Source organism: Formica exsecta, unplaced genomic scaffold (assembly GCF_003651465.1).
Source record: "Formica exsecta isolate Colony F162 unplaced genomic scaffold, ASM365146v1 scaffold222, whole genome shotgun sequence".
Classification (NCBI taxonomy): Eukaryota; Metazoa; Arthropoda; class Insecta; order Hymenoptera; family Formicidae; genus Formica; species Formica exsecta.
Genome location: NW_021849518.1, coordinates 818,288 through 835,916, shown reverse-complemented (window position 1 = coordinate 835,916; position 17,629 = coordinate 818,288). Strand labels below are relative to the sequence as shown.

Below are 17,629 nucleotides of genomic sequence, written 5' to 3'. Positions count from 1 at the left end.
TTCTTCTTGCGTTTTTGCGCGCCTTCCTTTGATCCAATCCAAGTATATACGTCAAGCGCGAACCGCTGTCTCGCAGTCTACCTTCCCAGATCTGTTCCGAGGCGATTGATTACGTTGTTACTCTTGGCTTGTTTATTGGTAGATGTAAGAGAAGAAAGGAGAATACAAGGAAAAATATATTGACAGAAACATGTTTGCATTATTATTCATTCATTTTACACGACATCGATGTCTATCCGGTTCATCGCGAAAATTGAAAAAGATAAAGAGGAAATGCGATGTTCGATTTGCACGTAAACAGATTTAATCGTTTCTCCCCTATGTTTAAGTCTCACGAAGACTCGCTGTCCCAAGCGAAGTTGCCACTTCTCGAAGTATCGCGTTAATCTCCATATCGCGTGCCCGAGTGTGCTTCCTTCTTGTACGCAAGAATACTATCATCTTGCGAGGGTGCGCACGAGACATCGATTTGATACGCGGAAGTACGGCATGCCGTCACGATAGCGGCTCGTACTTCGTCCTCCTTTGAAGAGGACTTCGTACAAACAGATGAAGCAAATATCCGCACGAGCGTTATCGTCGCAATTTTTATCTCTTTAGAGTGTGAAAAATATTTATCACAATATTTTAATGAAAATATCTTTTAACAGATCATCTTTCAACAGAAAGCTTTTATAGAGATGTGGAAAAATAAATAATCAATTTTTTTCAATCGAAGACAAATCTCGTTTATACTTGAGAATTGTAGAATTTTTTAGATTATTAAATCAATAATTTCAATTTATATTATTATCGTTATATTATATTAATATTTATATTATTATTTAGTATTTATTATTTGATTAATTTTTGTCTCTTATCAGTTGATTTAGCTCTCAAAAAAATAACTCGTTATTTTTTCTTTTTACGAAAGTAAATAGAACTTATAGTTTTTTTTTTTTTTTTTAAAGCAGATACTTTGCATATACTTAGGTGGCCGATAAGATCGAGTTTCTCTTTAAAGGACGCGGCGCAATTTTACCGTCACACCCGTTGCAGCGTGGCTGATGCATTAGCACGATTATGGAACTCCAATTTGTTGCCGTTGCCGGATAGCGGCATGTTATCGACACCGACGATCGTGTGGTTTTGCCGGCTTTGCACGAAACTAAGACGCAATTACGCCATTGAGATTATGATTATTGTCGTATACGATTTGTCATTCTGTCGCGATTGTCGAGATTTCTTCCTCTCGAAAGTCGTCACCATCAGATGTTGCGATAAACTCACCACCGTTTTAAATAATGAGAGGAGGGAAATGGAAATAGTTAAAAAATAACTTCAGGTAATAAAAGTTTAAATATTTGAACGCTAATGTTTTTTAACTGTAAAATACATGTTATTTAACTTTCTAATAGTGTAACTGTTAAAAAACTTTTTCACAAATACATTTTTAATATCTCAATTTTCAAAATATTATTAATTAAGTTTTTACATTATTATTTCATATTATTACTTAATACTACATATTTGTAAATGTCATAAAATTTGAGTTATTCCACGCGCAAAATATATTTTACTCTCAACAGTTATATTAAATAATAAAAATTCTCAATTCTATGTGCACGTGCAATTATTATAATAAATAAATCGATATTTTTCTTTTTTATAAAATATTATTCTTAAATAAATGAATGGGCAAACATTCATATTTTTCCTTATTCTCTGTAAATTCGCAACCGCGGAATATTTTGTCAAAATTATTTCGCGAAAAATCGAAAGAATCAGTAACAGCATCGAGCCAATTAGTCCACTTACAAGCGTTAGTTGCGGCGCGATATTATAAACATAAACAATAGTCTGACATTTTCATCGTGCCTATGGCAACCGTAGGCACCGTAAAGCTGTTTCTCGAGAATGTCCCGGCTAGAATTTTTTAATAACAACATTGTGTCAGAGAAGAGTGACGCAACTTTACTCCAGGCGCGACTTGTTTCTCGCTCTTAACGTGCGAGGAGTCTAACGACTATGTATTAATCGTAACAGTAATCCGTGCGCGTCTTTATCGTTATTACGGGATCGTTAACGCGCTTGCGGGCATATATACGCACGCACACACCGTGTATGCGTCATTACGCGACCATCCGACCCGTTAACGTGCGAATGATGTAATTAATGCTAGTCAACGGAGCTGTAACTGCGCGCGCGACTCACGTCTTCCGCTTTTTCGTCACGGGCATGCGGTTTTTTATTATCGGACTCCCTGTGCGTGCACACACGTATGTGCGTGCCTACATGTAAAACCGACTGGATAATCGTGGTTGCATGGCTACGATGGATGTCGCGAGAGAAGTACACATCTTCCGGAAGGAGACTGTAGCAATAAAAAAAAATTACTTTGAATTTTTACACCCGTGTGATTTTTCAAATTCAATTTATATAAAAAATTATACATGCACCTTATTTATATTTTATTATAATAAAAGGAAAATATTAAATAGATACAAAAACTACATGGATTATAATCACGATATATTTTTCAAAACCTATATTATAGAAAAAATAGCATTAGAAAATGATTGCAACTAAAAATATTTGATTTAATACAATTACAAGTATTTTTATGCAACTTTCAATATTCGTTTTCATTCTCCGAGAGAATCAGTAGATCAACTCGGCGAACGATATTCCCATGTATCGATGAATAGCGCTTCGTGACCAGCCTGTCCCCTTCACGAGGCGCAAATCTTTGTCACAGAAACAGACACGAGAGATGCCTTCCCTCGGCATCTCCTCGGCATCAACAAAGGATTCTCTGGAAAGAAGTTCGAGCTCGCGGCATTGCGTGTCACCGCTCGACGACATCGCAAAGAAACTTCTCTTCTCTCGAGAATCGCGTCGCGAGACGATCAGAGAACTTGTCGCGCTGAGCGACAAACAATCCGATACCAGATGGTGGCTCAGTGGTTGCATCGCGTGCAGTGTCACTCCAACTGACGCATCAGGAGGAAGGTCGCACCAAGGGAAAAGCGATTGCGGTCATCGTGTCTGGGAATCGATTCCGTTGAGGTTTTGTTAAATCTCGCGCCGCGCACAGTTTTGATCAATATGTCGAAGCCTATACCATCGATTCGAAAAAAATCTAATAAATGAATCTAGTAAACACAATTAAAGCACATGTATACGGATTAGTGTGCATAAGAAAAAGTCAGACAAGAAGATATTTAACTTTGCGATTTAACAAGTTTTGAGAATAAATAAAAGATAACAAAGCGCGGTTAATAAAATTTCCGCTTAAAAAGAGGACGACTACAAATCTCTCAATTAATACGCCTGTAAGTTTTGACTCATTAATTCAGTTACACCCTGTATTCGATCGCATCGAAGATGGCGTTTACAAGGAATCTCGGTAATCTTGCAGAATGGCATTTGCATTCTGGTCAATGTTACTTTATCTAGATTGCAGGTACTCGAGATGATTATCTTGTTCACGAAGGTGTGACCGGCATCAGACACCCGAGTGCATGTCATCACGATAAGATCGTTCGTGATGCGTGACGCATGATTGGCTATTAAGATCGGCGACATAAGATTTTGATATCATCAACCAAAGTGCGAACATGTGATCGGCGCGCGATAAAGACCAACAATTTCGTTAACCAATTTTCAAATCGATTCCTTCTTAATTTCTACGAATACGTTATTTCGCAAGGAAATTGAGGAATTCGTGAAAATTAAGTTTGAAAAACTTATCTCGAAAAACCTGCGCATTGTAAAAAGAGAACATATCTTATACGTGAACATATTATTATTTTTTATTCTTTCGATAAAAAATAACAGCTTCGCTCTCGTTTGCATTGAGATCCACGTATTGTCTCCGCGTGATGAAGTCAATAAGAGGTAAACACTTTACGATCGATCACGCGACGAGATAATTTTCCATCCCCGCTTTCCATCCCTGTTCCGGTCGACGTTCGTGGATTCGCTTGTTTAGCGCCGTAATTCCTCCTGCTTCGGAGTCGGCCGGATCGGACTAGGACACGACATGTGCGGGACGCCAAAATTGCCGTGGTTCGATCTTTATCGGCGGGACGGCCGAGAGCGAGAGATACGAGGGACCGATATTCACGGTTCGGCATGAAAGCTCGCCCGTGGCGTCTGATTAAACGGCCGAGTGGCCACGGCTCTAACGTGTGTTTAGAGCGCGCCGCGCCGCCCGTATATACGTATATGGCGATACGTCGGAGTCGCGGTACCTGTTCGTACCACGGCGATTAGTTGGTATCGCTCTTCGATTAAGGAACGAGCGGGCATCCGATATACCGTGTGCGCGTTCGATCGAACGTCGCGCCCCTCGTGCACGCGTGCCGGATGTTCGGCATGTGCGATTGCTGGATGCTAGACGCACGAAATTCGCGACTCGCGCAGGTGTCCAGAGCGAAAAAAGGCGGAAAAAATGCTTAAAAATACCCTTTGTCCTCGTGCTTGCTAAGACTGTATAGTCGCTGATGATACATCGGATGATTAAGAGGACTAATTTCATGGCGATGGGCAATCGATACAGTGATTATAGGAAATATTGGCGTGACAATAATTGAGGCGTACACGACCAAATAACGATCTGTGTTGCATCAGACAGGTTTTTAGAAGAAACAGAGGAGTTTGGAGAACTTCAGAAAGATCTTCAAACCCCTCTGTTCTATAGTAAGTGAAAAGAGAGTTACACAGATCTTATTTATTAAAGAAATTTTTTAATTCCTTTGAAAAATAAAAACACATTTTTGATTATTAAAATAAGAAAATTGTCAAATATTAAGGTAAAGAAAACTCTGCACAAAGTATCTATTACGCGATAATTTACTTGTTTGTACCTGTAAATTGAATGAAGACATGGAAAATATGATTTATTAAATATTTAATTAACTTGTAAGATTGCATAAGAAAGAATTGAAAAAAAAACTTATAAGTATAGGGGAAGGAAAATAATCACAAGTATACAAATTGCATTGAGTGTAATTATTCTTCGGTTAATATGTTTCTCACGCGACCAAGTAAAAGTTTAATAATTGACTAATATAGGAAAGTAGCTAGGTTTTATGTATGTATATACATATATACTTTGCTTAAATAAATAAGTAAATTAGTAAATTGAAATTTAACACGAATAAAATACTTTGCTAGAGCTGTTACTTAATCAACTGTATTAAAATTTATCACGCCGCCTTGCCCATCTGATTTCCATATTTTCATCCCCATTACAAACTTAACATGGAAAGTAAATTTAGAGTTGTTTCTTTCTTGCGAAAAAATCTGCAGAAACCGAAGCAGAAAGAAATCTTGTAATGTTTTATTGCTTAATGTTTTCTCTTTATATTATATATCGTGCAAAATACAAAGTGGACGTTTTAAAATCATTTGAGATGATTCTTGTTTCATTAAATTTTTCTGATTTGTGACAATTTATTTATAATAAGCAGAATAATTTTGTTACAATTTATTTTATCGAGTTATCAACTTATTCTTGTCGCTTTTTATATTAGAAAAAGTAATTTAATTTAATATTATATTGATATCAAAATTCAATACTATAAATTAAATTTTGATGTTAAAATAAATTTAATATTAAAAGAAAAGAGAGACATGTTTCTTTACATTTTCTTTATATGATTGTTAAATATGATAGTCTGACTAAGGCTGTAATTATTACATATAATTATTATTCAATTCTAATAGATTTACACTTTGACAATAAAAATTAAAGTTATGATAAAAATACATTAACTATACCTTTATTTATTCGTATTCTGCAGATTTCGCTCTCAAGAGCGTGATCAGCTGGCCCAAACGACCACGCGCGAGAGCAATGGTGAGGCCCTCGCAGTAGACGCAATGGACCGGGGATATACGATATGGACGGTAATGGACGGGGATACGCGGGGAATCGATGGGCGAGTCGACGTTAACCGAGAAGAGACCGCCTTCTCTCTCTACCGTTTTGTCCTTTTTGCCTTCCTTCTCTCTGTCTCCTCTGGGTCCCCCCTTTCCCCCCCTCGTGACGAGCTCCCAGTGAGAGCATGCACCTACCTCCACCTTCCTTCCCACCCTCGTTCTCCCACGCTGCACCTGTCGTGCGCACGAGAGCGTCGGGAGAGGTGGTAGAATAAAGCTCTAGCCGGGCGAGCGCACGTACTCGGTAAGGTCGAAGCTAAATCCATTTATCTCGCGTACATCGGTGTTACGTACACGTTTACGAATAGAAGAAAAAAATAGAGAAAGAGAAATATATAGTGCCAAACTCGCAGAGACACAGAAGAATTTTCTCTCGATGCTTTAAATTGCTAAAAAAAAGGCTTTCCAAAAGATGAGAATTTTTTTGAACGTACAATGTATTGTGAAATTAAATTATAGCGAAAAGTGAATTAAAGTTTACGCGTAAAACAAAAGAGGATATCAAGAACTTTGAATTATCTCGAATGGTTGCTGCAATAATCTGTAATGTTAATTATTATTCTTACTATTCATCGCACACGCAGCTTTATCGATATAATTTTATCATAATACGCTATTATATAACTAAAACTAAAATACACATTTTATTTTAAAAGTATAATAATTTCGTAAATAATTTAAAAACGTAGAGACATTTTACACCTTTTTACATTTTTATTTTTACATCGTGAGTTGTAAAAAAAATATTACAGTATTACATGAACACACAATAAGTATAAAGTTACACATTAAATAATGAAAATGTTATACATTTCTATCATTTATTGTGTAATTTTACACGTATTGTTCATGTAATTTCACATATTTTTTTTTTACGATGTGATTCATGGAGATGCCGAACACCACTTGGAATCTAACCGGGATTCGATTTCGCGTGCATCTGTTATTAATCTTAGTCGGGGGATAGCGTAAGCTAGCGCGAGAATCGAAGGATCCCTAATCTAATCTACTTGGCCGATTAAAGGCCGGGGTCCAAGCGGGACGGCGATTCAAACCTTCTCGAGCGCCCTTTCTGCTTCGGAGAACGACAGGCCTGCTCGCTTACATGTAATTAAGTGTTTCGTTTGGGTGGACCCGATTACGAGACACTTCTAATTATTATGCTCTGCCGTCATGTTAGTCCGTTGTTTTGCTTGTTACGGTAGTGGACTTATCGGTGAGCAGTTTTTGGTCTCTCGCAAAAGGTCCCCTTCAAGCCTATAAACAATGTAACTATCTATTTGTCAAAAGTTTGCGACGAGAGTCAACTAGCTATTTACGTGCTTGATGTAAATTAATTGCATCTTCCAGCATATAATTTTATAATAATTATTTTGGAGAGTTTTCTAATTGTCACATAATATTTTCTTTTCCTCCAAAGAGGATGTATTCATTTATTTTTAAATTGGAATAATGGCGTTTTGTATTCTGAATAAATGCAAGTTTTTCCAATAATGAATATGCGAAAGTAAATTGAAATAAATATCACGATTCTAATTTTAAGTTAAAGTAAAAATATTGTTACGGAATATTATTAAATATGTATAATTAGTGTAATATCATATAATCATAAATAATCATAGAGAACTTACATGTTTTTCGCTTAGATCCCGAGTTCCACTACTATAACGCGAGTGTAATTCTGCAGAGTCCAGTCTGAAAATAAGTCTTTTGTCAGAGAGATTCTCTTTTTCATGATGCTCGCGGATTAGTAGGCGTGCACGTGCACGCCCGCGAGATCCTCTGATAAACGATCCGGTATCGCTGGCAAAAGAAGGATCTTCTTTCCGCGAAAACGAGGTTGCCCCGCGTTAGAGCGTGGGCGGGGTGAAGTCTTTCTTTTTTTTTCATTTTTCCGCACGCGGACCTACCTGTCTGTGTCGAAAGCTCGATGAAGCGCTGTTCAATCTTTCGTCAAGACGGAAACAGATATATATATTTATAAATCCTGATCGCTCACTTGACAGTTGTATCTTTTGTCAAACACACTCTTTTCATAAGCGTTATATTTTTTAATCAAGATGTATTAAATTTATATCTCTTTTATAAATAAATAAAATTAGAAGTCATATATGCATGAATTTGTGTCAATAATAATATATTATTTTAGTAATAATAACACAATTACAGATAATATACGAGTTATAAAATTGATAAAAAAAACTTTGAGATCTATTGCCATATTAATTATAAGTACAATTAAGGAGAGAAGGAGAACACGTTAAGTGAATTAGTTTTGATAGGTATTTATTTTCATAATGATGAGTGTGTGTGTTCTTTATAATCGATCTATAATATACATCGTAGCATTCGGTTTATACATAATTACAATTATAAATCTCGTTCGTCCTCTTAATGCGTAGTAGTAGTGGGTTCGTCGTGTGTCGCGGGAGAAGGGAAAACTTCGCTCGCTCTCTCGGGACGCGAAAATGCAAAACGAAGGTTCATAGAAAAACGCGCACCACATACATACGTACGCTCTCGAAGAATATATCTCGCGCGCACCGGCAAATTATACATTTATATCCGTAAATACGAAAATAAAGTATATATGTACAACCAAAAAATTATATTAGGAGGAGCTCGCACTCTCCAGGTTCTTGACCGAATAACTCCGAGTAATTTTCCTCGAACGACACAGGAGCGAATCCTCCGGCGCCAATTGATTCCCACGTGAAAACGGCAAGGCGATTTTACAAGTCTAGAGGAGGAAGTTACTCGCGGCAGTGCCCGCTACTGGCCGCTCTGGTGTCGATGTGTGAGTATGTGTGTGTGTTTTGTGTGAAGTTCCTAGGAAACAATAAATAAAATCTATCTATTCTCATTTATCTAGCGCGAAACGCCGTCGCTTTGATTTGCTGGTCGATCCATTGTGTACGTCCATCTATACCGATCGGCCGAATGTCTCCTATTCTTCAGCCTTCGAGCTCTCGAGGGTGTGCTCCCTCTCCTTAAAGTAAGATTGCATTTCTTTCTAGCTGCCATCGTCGCGACGTGATACACATCGCTCTCTTTCTCTTACTCTCTCTCTCTCTCTCTCTCTCTCTTCCTCTCCTCCTTTTATCCGATACACGCGTCCGGCTTCCTCTTTACATTTACAAAATTAATCGTTAACCCATCGCGTCGGACGCGTTGGTAGAGCTTAATCGATATAATTACGCGTTTACATCGAAAGGTACTATGTTTTATATTTTATATACAGTGGTAGTAACTGGTTACTGGTTAAATAGTGGCGTTATTCGCTAAACGTACGTTATCACAACGATGATAAAATTAGCCCTTTGGAACCGCGCCTCTAAATCCGCTTTTCTTCGTTCTTCCCTTATTCCTTCTGTGCCGATTCTTTTTCTTTATTCCTGATTATGTTAAATAATCCCGATAATGAGACTCGATTAAATGACATGACCATTCTCGACGAATAAGGGAAATCTAGCAGACGAGACGAAAAACTTTGGCCGAACGGTTCGCCATGTTCGGTTCTTCGGCATCGCGCTCGTGAAAAAAAATGATCGCGCCCCACGCGAATGTGAACATTTTCAAGGTCAGGCAGTTTAATCGACCAATTGAATTCTGAATTTATGCCAGCCAGTGCCATACTTATGATTCTTCACAATGATACGAAGGAAATGTGTTACGAATATATTCGCGTGCTGTTTCATTGCTCGCTTTCGAATTATATCAGGAGAATCAGAAAATCCAGAAGATTTTCATTCTCTTTTCAAAAATTTTCAAATTTTATATTCTGATTGAGTAGTATTTTCTTATAAGCAGAGATACCAATTAATACTGCATAATACGATTTTTGCCTTCTTAATAAAAATGAATGATTTTATATTTTTGTATAGCACATTTCCGAATTAATCTCATTAGTTTTCTTTAAAACCAATCTTTTTTCTAAAAATTATAAAGAAATTGCCGTGTTTACTATGTATTATTCATCTATGATTAAAGAAAATAAGATTCTCAAACGTCAATCAATGTAAAATTGTAGAATATCATATATATAAATATATATTTTGTACAAATTTTCTATATAGAGTATATATAAAATATAAATAAAAATTTCATTCTATAAATAAATATCAAACTCCCCTTTGATGATTATAGGTAGAATATTTACACAGCTTCAAATTCTGTGCTCTCTCAAATTAAAATCATCCAATTTTATTTAGAGTGTCAGAGAAGCTTTAAATATAATCATGTATTATGCATCATATTATTATTCAATGCAAAATTTGATATTGTCAAAATATTAAAGTATTTTGCACAATATTGTCAATTAATGAAGCGAGATAGACCAGTGATTCAACGCGCGACTTCTACCTTATCATCTCTGATAATGCATGAAATAAAATTTCCAGATTGACTAGATCAGCCCAACAAATATCCTGAATGAATCTGAGAAATGGAAAGAACTGGCAGGCAGATATTACCACATCGAAACTGGCTCCATACGCAGATCTTCGACGACCTTGATTAACGGGGACTATTTTGTATCAGCCACGTGATGGTCGATCATCCCGTACGCACTCCGCTCGATATTGCACGTTATTATGCATGTCCGTTGAACGTTTTAAATAAGGGCAACGTTCATGAGGACCGCATTGTCTGCCGACCCTACATAGAAACGAGATCATCGGTGATCGATCGATCGATTGGATCGAATCGTCGTTAGGATTTTGGCATCACAGTAGGGAATAATAATCTTGTCCGCGACCGCAGAACGAGATCGGTCACGAGCCGCTGCTGGTGGATAGGATCGGCAAATCGCGGTGGGCCTGGGGATCCCTGGAATGCGCGTCCCGCACGGCCCTGGAGCCAAAAACACGCTCGCAACCGGGTATGGTGCACCTAGCCTCCTCTTTACGATCGTCTAAGCCTGGCGAGGACATGGGCGAGGCAGACATATGCCTGTTGCCCTGTTCCTGGGTCAGTCTCGTTAGATGGTTCAGGTGCTGATGAGTGAGGCCGTTCAGACCGGCCAGATGAGATGCGAACGAAGAAAGGCCCGGAAAGGTGGCACCAAGATGCGGTGGCAGCAACAGCGGATGCGGTGGTGGTATTCTAGCCGCCAGACATATATATAAATATATATTTTGTACAAATTTTCTATATAGAGTATATATAAAATATAAATAAAAATTTCATTCTATAAATAAATATCAAACTCCCCTTTGATGATTATAGGTAGAATATTTACACAGCTTCAAATTCTGTGCTCTCTCAAATTAAAATCATCCAATTTTATTTAGAGTGTCAGAGAAGCTTTAAATATAATCATGTATTATGCATCATATTATTATTCAATGCAAAATTTGATATTGTCAAAATATTAAAGTATTTTGCACAATATTGTCAATTAATGAAGCGAGATAGACCAGTGATTCAACGCGCGACTTCTACCTTATCATCTCTGATAATGCATGAAATAAAATTTCCAGATTGACTAGATCAGCCCAACAAATATCCTGAATGAATCTGAGAAATGGAAAGAACTGGCAGGCAGATATTACCACATCGAAACTGGCTCCATACGCAGATCTTCGACGACCTTGATTAACGGGGACTATTTTGTATCAGCCACGTGATGGTCGATCATCCCGTACGCACTCCGCTCGATATTGCACGTTATTATGCATGTCCGTTGAACGTTTTAAATAAGGGCAACGTTCATGAGGACCGCATTGTCTGCCGACCCTACATAGAAACGAGATCATCGGTGATCGATCGATCGATTGGATCGAATCGTCGTTAGGATTTTGGCATCACAGTAGGGAATAATAATCTTGTCCGCGACCGCAGAACGAGATCGGTCACGAGCCGCTGCTGGTGGATAGGATCGGCAAATCGCGGTGGGCCTGGGGATCCCTGGAATGCGCGTCCCGCACGGCCCTGGAGCCAAAAACACGCTCGCAACCGGGTATGGTGCACCTAGCCTCCTCTTTACGATCGTCTAAGCCTGGCGAGGACATGGGCGAGGCAGACATATGCCTGTTGCCCTGTTCCTGGGTCAGTCTCGTTAGATGGTTCAGGTGCTGATGAGTGAGGCCGTTCAGACCGGCCAGATGAGATGCGAACGAAGAAAGGCCCGGAAAGGTGGCACCAAGATGCGGTGGCAGCAACAGCGGATGCGGTGGTGGTATTCTAGCCGCCAGATCGACCGCGGACGGCAAACTAGGTGCTAAGGGATATGCACCCAAGGCGCCTATGCTGGCGTCGGCGTAGAGTCTCGCCAGAAACTCATTATGCAGCAACGGGTTCATCTGCGGATCGTCGATGCGCGGTGATAGACTCGGCGGCAAGCTGGACGAGAGCGGTGGACTCGACGAGGTCGACAACAGTTTCCGGTGCAGGTTGAGATTCGCCGAATGGCGATCGCGAGATCGTTTCGAGGGGAAGGCCGCGTTACAACCGTCTACGCTGCAGCGGTGCATCAGTTTGAGGTGAACGTTTTGATAATGGGTCTTGACCCCAAAGTGATTCTGAAAGACTTTGCCGCAAGCCGTGCAACGGCGCGGGTTCTCACGGTCGAGTGGCACCTCCTGGGTGCTGACAAAGCCGCCATTCTCGTAACGCGCGTACGTGATCAGGCTATTGTCCGTATCCATGGCCGCTGTGGAGGGTGAGGCGCTGGATGAACGAGAGCCATGTGAGGAGTTGTCCATGGTGATCTCCTGGTGGATCGTGAGGCTGATAGGGCTGGTAGAGCCGCGGCCAGACCTCGAAGCCACCCGCTGCGTCTCGGCGTACGGCATCGCGCATCGACCCTGCGACAAGGACTCGAGTTGACGCAAAGTGTTGATCGAGGAGTCGTGGGAGAGGTCGTCGGCTGTCGTCGGACGGCTGTCGACCGAGCTCGGGGCACGGGGGGGATCATCGGGACGCTCACCTTCTTGATTGCGCAGCGCGTCGTCCGCATCCTCCTCCTCCAACTCATCATCTTCCTCGACCTCCTCCATGGGCTCATCGTCGTCGTCTTCCTCGTCCTCTTGGTGCTCCACCTCGTTCACTGCTTTCTTCTCCTCCTGCGCGGATGTCTCGGCAGATTCTTTCTTCGCGATTGCCTCCTCTTTTGCCTTCGTTTCGTTGCTCTCCGCGCTATGCTGTCGATCTTTCTGTTCAGACAACGTGGCGTCAGAACTCTTCACCGCAGCTGCTGAAGTTGTTGTTGTTGTCATCGCCCCGCTCGGCGTTGTGTTTGACGACGGTGCATTATCGATCTTTGGTTCCGGAGTGATCTGTCGTTTAGGCGATTTGATGCTGCTCGCTCTCGAGCTCAAGTCTCGTGGCTCGTCCTGAAGTAGATCCTCCGCGTTGTCGTGGGAAGAGAGAGTGTCGCGCCGATTATTGACGGACACTGTCGTCTCGCGCTCTCTATTGGCGGCATCCGGAGAGCGCGAGTCTGGTTCATGAAAACCGCCTCTGAGATTTCTCGGTGAGCCGGGAAGTATTTTCCGTTCTTCCGCTTCAAGCCTGGACATCGACATGTCTTCTGGTTGATTCTGAAACTCCGTCATCGGTGCTGGCGCAACAACGTTGTCCGACAGACAACGCCGTTGAATGCGTTGCTCCTCGTCGTTGGAAGAGTCACCATCCGTGGACGAGGAGTGCACTTCTACCGGCACGGCACATCTCGTAGGATGCTGGGACTTCCTCTTGCGCACGCCCCGGCTATGGAAGGAACTCGAGTTGAGCAAGTGTTGGTTCACGGAGAAAGATTGCTGATCGACCGTGCCCATCGAGTCGTTGTCCTCATTGCTGTCCGGATTGCTGGCGAGATCCTCATCGGCAGTGTCTCCGAAATAGAGTTTTGGTCGCTTCGCCAGACTAAAATCAGCCGGCTGCTCGTCGTCGTCGGCGCGGAGCGGCTGCAATCTGGACGGCAGATTGCTGGTTTCATCTTCCGCGACCACGACGATACCGCCGTCATCGTCATCGTCATCCTCTTCGCCTTCCGGTATCATGGACGACGCCTGAGTGGACGGCGAGACTGCGCCGCCACTAGGATACGAACCCCGCGCCGATGTCGTGGTCGTGGTAAGCGCGGCGCTCGACATCGCCATCGGTATTGTCGTCGAGGCCGTGGTGGTAGTCGACAGACTCGCGTTCACCGACATTCTCTGCTGCTGTAGCGCCTCATCGTACGGTCTGCCCTGGCCCTGCGTAGACGACAAATCCAGGTGTTTAAAGTCCAGCGCGCATAACGAGGCCGGTGAGCGGAGATCCGGCGGCGGCGTGAGCAACGGGAACGTGCCGAACGGCAGATGATTCAGTCCAGTGGCCGGTACGGGAAGCCCGACCTGCGGCGGCAACACCAGGGCGTGCGCCATAGAAGAGCGGCCGTCATGCGGCGAGATCTTGCGACGTAGATGCGGCGAGTGGAGCTTCGGATTTGGATTGGCGCTATGTCGGTTGCGCGATCTGCGCGAGCTGAACATCATGCTGCAACCTTTGACAGTGCATTGGTGCATCTCTCGCAGATGTACTGCGCTAAAGTGGATCTTCAATGCGCCCTTATCGCAGAAAGTCTTAAGGCAGACGTTGCATTGCACGCGTTTCTTGCCGGTGGTGGGATTGATGAAAGGCGTACCGAGGTTTGGCGGTAAATTCGCGGCGGCGCTCCACTGACTGCCTGGCCGTTTGCCCGGCGAGTGTGGCTTTCTGCCAGGTATACCGGATGGCCTACCCAACGGCGTACCCGGAAGGGATAACGACAGATGCCGTTGCTCGGAAGAAATTGCGTGCTTCGACAAAGCGGAGTCTCGTCTGCTCAAGTTCAGCGCACTATCCGAATTCTCCTCATCGTCGTCGTCCTCTTCCGAACCGAAATCACTGCTCTTCTCGCCGCCGCTGTGCACATCCGCGGGTATAGTTAACCCGGCACCGATTCCGCCGGGAGATTTGCCCATCGGTGGTGGCGGGAAGTGCGTCGGAAAGCTCGGCGGTAGCGCGCCAGAGGAGACGGCGACCGAGAGCGGATGGCCAAAGGTCAACGTCGACGAGGAGACCGGCGCGACTGGCATGTGTGGCCTCTGCAGTTGCGACGCCACGGACGAATGATGAGGCGGGCTGTGAGGGCTCTGTTGATTCCTCATGGACTTCCGATTCTGCAGAAGCTGCTCCGCGGACGGTGGCGGCGGCGGCAACGGCGGAAACGCCGGCAGCCCGAGAGTGCCCAGTTTCCGGAAGTCGAACGGTTGCATGCTCTGCAGTCGATTCAACGGCGATACCGTTAGGTGCGAATCCAGGGAACGCGGGGGTGAATTCGCTCTACTGGTGATACAGCCGATTGGATTCGATGACGAATAGTGCTTCTGTGCCGTGGGCGACATCGAGGAATGCGAAATCGACGACGGCGGTGGGTGCGGGGGCGGTGGTAGCGGGGGCGGCAACCGGGAACCCGGTGGCGGTAGCCCGCAATGTAGCATATGCAACGGGGGCGGCAAATGTGCTAGTGGCATCGTCGGCGGCGAAGGTCGTCTGCTCGGTGACATAGCATCCGTACCCGGCGTTCCGGCGGCCAGCAGCAGCTGCTGCACAAACGGACGCGTCTCGGCGAACCTGAGGAACTGCTGTAGAACCAGCGGCTCCTCCTCAGCCGAGCAGATACTCCATCGGTCCAGCACCGGGCCGTTTTGCGAGTCCTGCAAAAAAGAAGACGAAATTGATTAATCTCTTGAAACTTGAAGAAACGGTTTCATCGACAGAGTAAGTGTGTCAAAATAAGATAACGAAACAAAAAAGTTATTTAATTTCGACGGAGACATCAGACGATAACATTTGTGTGATTACACTGACAGTTGTGTCATTACTTGAACCTATTTTAAGAAAACGAGCCGAAAATAACTATACCCTATTATATAAAATAGCTTTATTATATCACTGTACATACATATAAAATGAGAATTTGTAAAAAATATAAAAATTCTGTTAAAAATCACCATCTAACATTCCCCTCGAAACTAAACAACTTTTGTGTGAAATATTTTTTACGAGACTAATTTGTTCTTGAGATACTTGCATTTATTTTCTTATTAATGATACTCGGTTGAAAAATTAGAATTATTACATGTTATTCTCTTTTTAAGAAAAAAAACACAGAATTATCTATATAATATCATAGTATATTCTAATAACTTTTTAAAGTTTTCTAAGCAAAATTACAACAATGTATTATGATAATATTGTCTTTTTCACGATGAAACAAAAGACAAAGGATTTTTTCGAAGTAGTTTTCTACAACGTTCATTGCATGTATTCGCAAATTGCCAGTGTTCACGATTACATTGTTTAATCTATGCGAGAAATCACGCGGCGAAGAACGTGCGATATCGCCGATCGATTCGCAATAATCGCCGACAGTGGACGAGGAGCGTTTATTCTTATTCGGCTATAATTATATCATCAGGATAAAAATGCTTCTCATATTGTCAACCGCAGAAGGTCAGGAACGGACCGTTACTTTTGTGAAATGGAATGCGTAAAAACCGGCTGATAAATAAAAAGGATTGATTGATGATGCTTAATGTAGCGGGTAATTAGTTCTGCTTTGCCTGTTAGCAGCGAGATTGCATTTAAACGCGTTAAGGATTTAACCTTGCATCTCAACGGATATTATTGTACATACTCGATCTGTCTTCCTCTCGTACCTGCTATTAACGACCCCCTTTTTGCGATCGGATTTTAGCGATTTGTCATCGCGCTCCATTAAAAAAATCCCATGTATTTAACAGTACGAATAATTTGATCCCTCAACAAATTGCTCGTCAATCTCGGAAGTCGTTTATCCTTCGCTAGAAATGAAGCAACGAAAATAAACGCAAGAGAATAATAATAGTTGTATATTAAAAACACACACCACGCTATAATTTTCGATATTTTATTAAGAAATGTTTTAAAAGACCTAAACATCACATTTCCCTTTTGCTTGTTCGTTTAATTCCCTCTATTTCTGCCGGATAACACTTGCAGAACACCGGATGTTTCTCGTTTCTTTGTCGCGATTTCGCTTCACGATCATGTTACTTGACAAAAGTTAAACTTTTCATCTTGGCCCCTCTCAGTAAGATACGTATCCTACCGAGAGAAACGTAAATCTGGCGATACGTTTTCGACGTTCCACACGAACATCACATATATCGCGCTCGTGTGGAGTCACGGCTTCTTATAAATTCGGGGTGGCCGCGTATATGGAGCGTGAGTCTTTCTCTCTCTCTCTCTCTCTCTTTTTGTGATTTGTTTATTTATGCATTCCGACGAGCCTCGCGGACGTAACGCAGGACGCCTAGCACCGCGACGCTTTTCGCGTCCCGTGTATATTTCTTCAAGCACGCGCACGCGCCACCGTATGCGTACGTCGTACGCACACGGCCGGAAATGTGTGCGCGAAACACACTCGCCGGCGGACACTCGTGATCGCCGCCACTCCGGATTCGATCGCGGGAACGACGTCGTTATTTCTCGCCCCGGGCTAACCGCAAAAATAAAGAATGTCAGACGAATGCTGGCGATCACGCCGCCAGATATAATAGGCGCTGCCACAAAGTTTTTGTTCTCTTTGATAGAATCGATTCGGCGCCGTCATGGTATATTCGGCAGTATCTCGATCTTACAGAGCTATTTATGCTCCTTCCTTTTTTTTATAAAATAAACAGTATATATA

At 42.5% G+C, this 17,629-nt stretch overlaps 2 protein-coding genes across 2 annotated transcripts in view; both read right to left on the bottom strand.

Moving 5' to 3' along the window:
- Positions 1–10,700: 10,700 nt before the first annotated feature.
- Positions 10,701–11,378, bottom strand: LOC115235456 (zinc finger protein basonuclin-2-like). Its single transcript, XM_029807270.1, has 2 exons — positions 11,371–11,378; positions 10,701–11,031 (listed from the first exon to the last, which is right to left on the bottom strand). Exons 1-2 carry the CDS (start codon positions 11,376–11,378, stop codon positions 10,701–10,703), a joined length of 339 nt encoding a protein of 112 aa, XP_029663130.1.
- LOC115235461 overlaps positions 11,077–17,629 on the bottom strand; it is an 81,486-nt gene continuing 74,933 nt past the window's right edge. Inside the window, exon 3 of the mRNA XM_029807275.1 lies at positions 11,077–15,611. Coding sequence (XP_029663135.1) covers positions 11,781–15,461 — 3,681 coding nt within the window. The 5' untranslated portion in view covers positions 15,462–15,611 and the 3' untranslated portion in view covers positions 11,077–11,780. The remainder of the gene's footprint in view (positions 15,612–17,629) is intronic.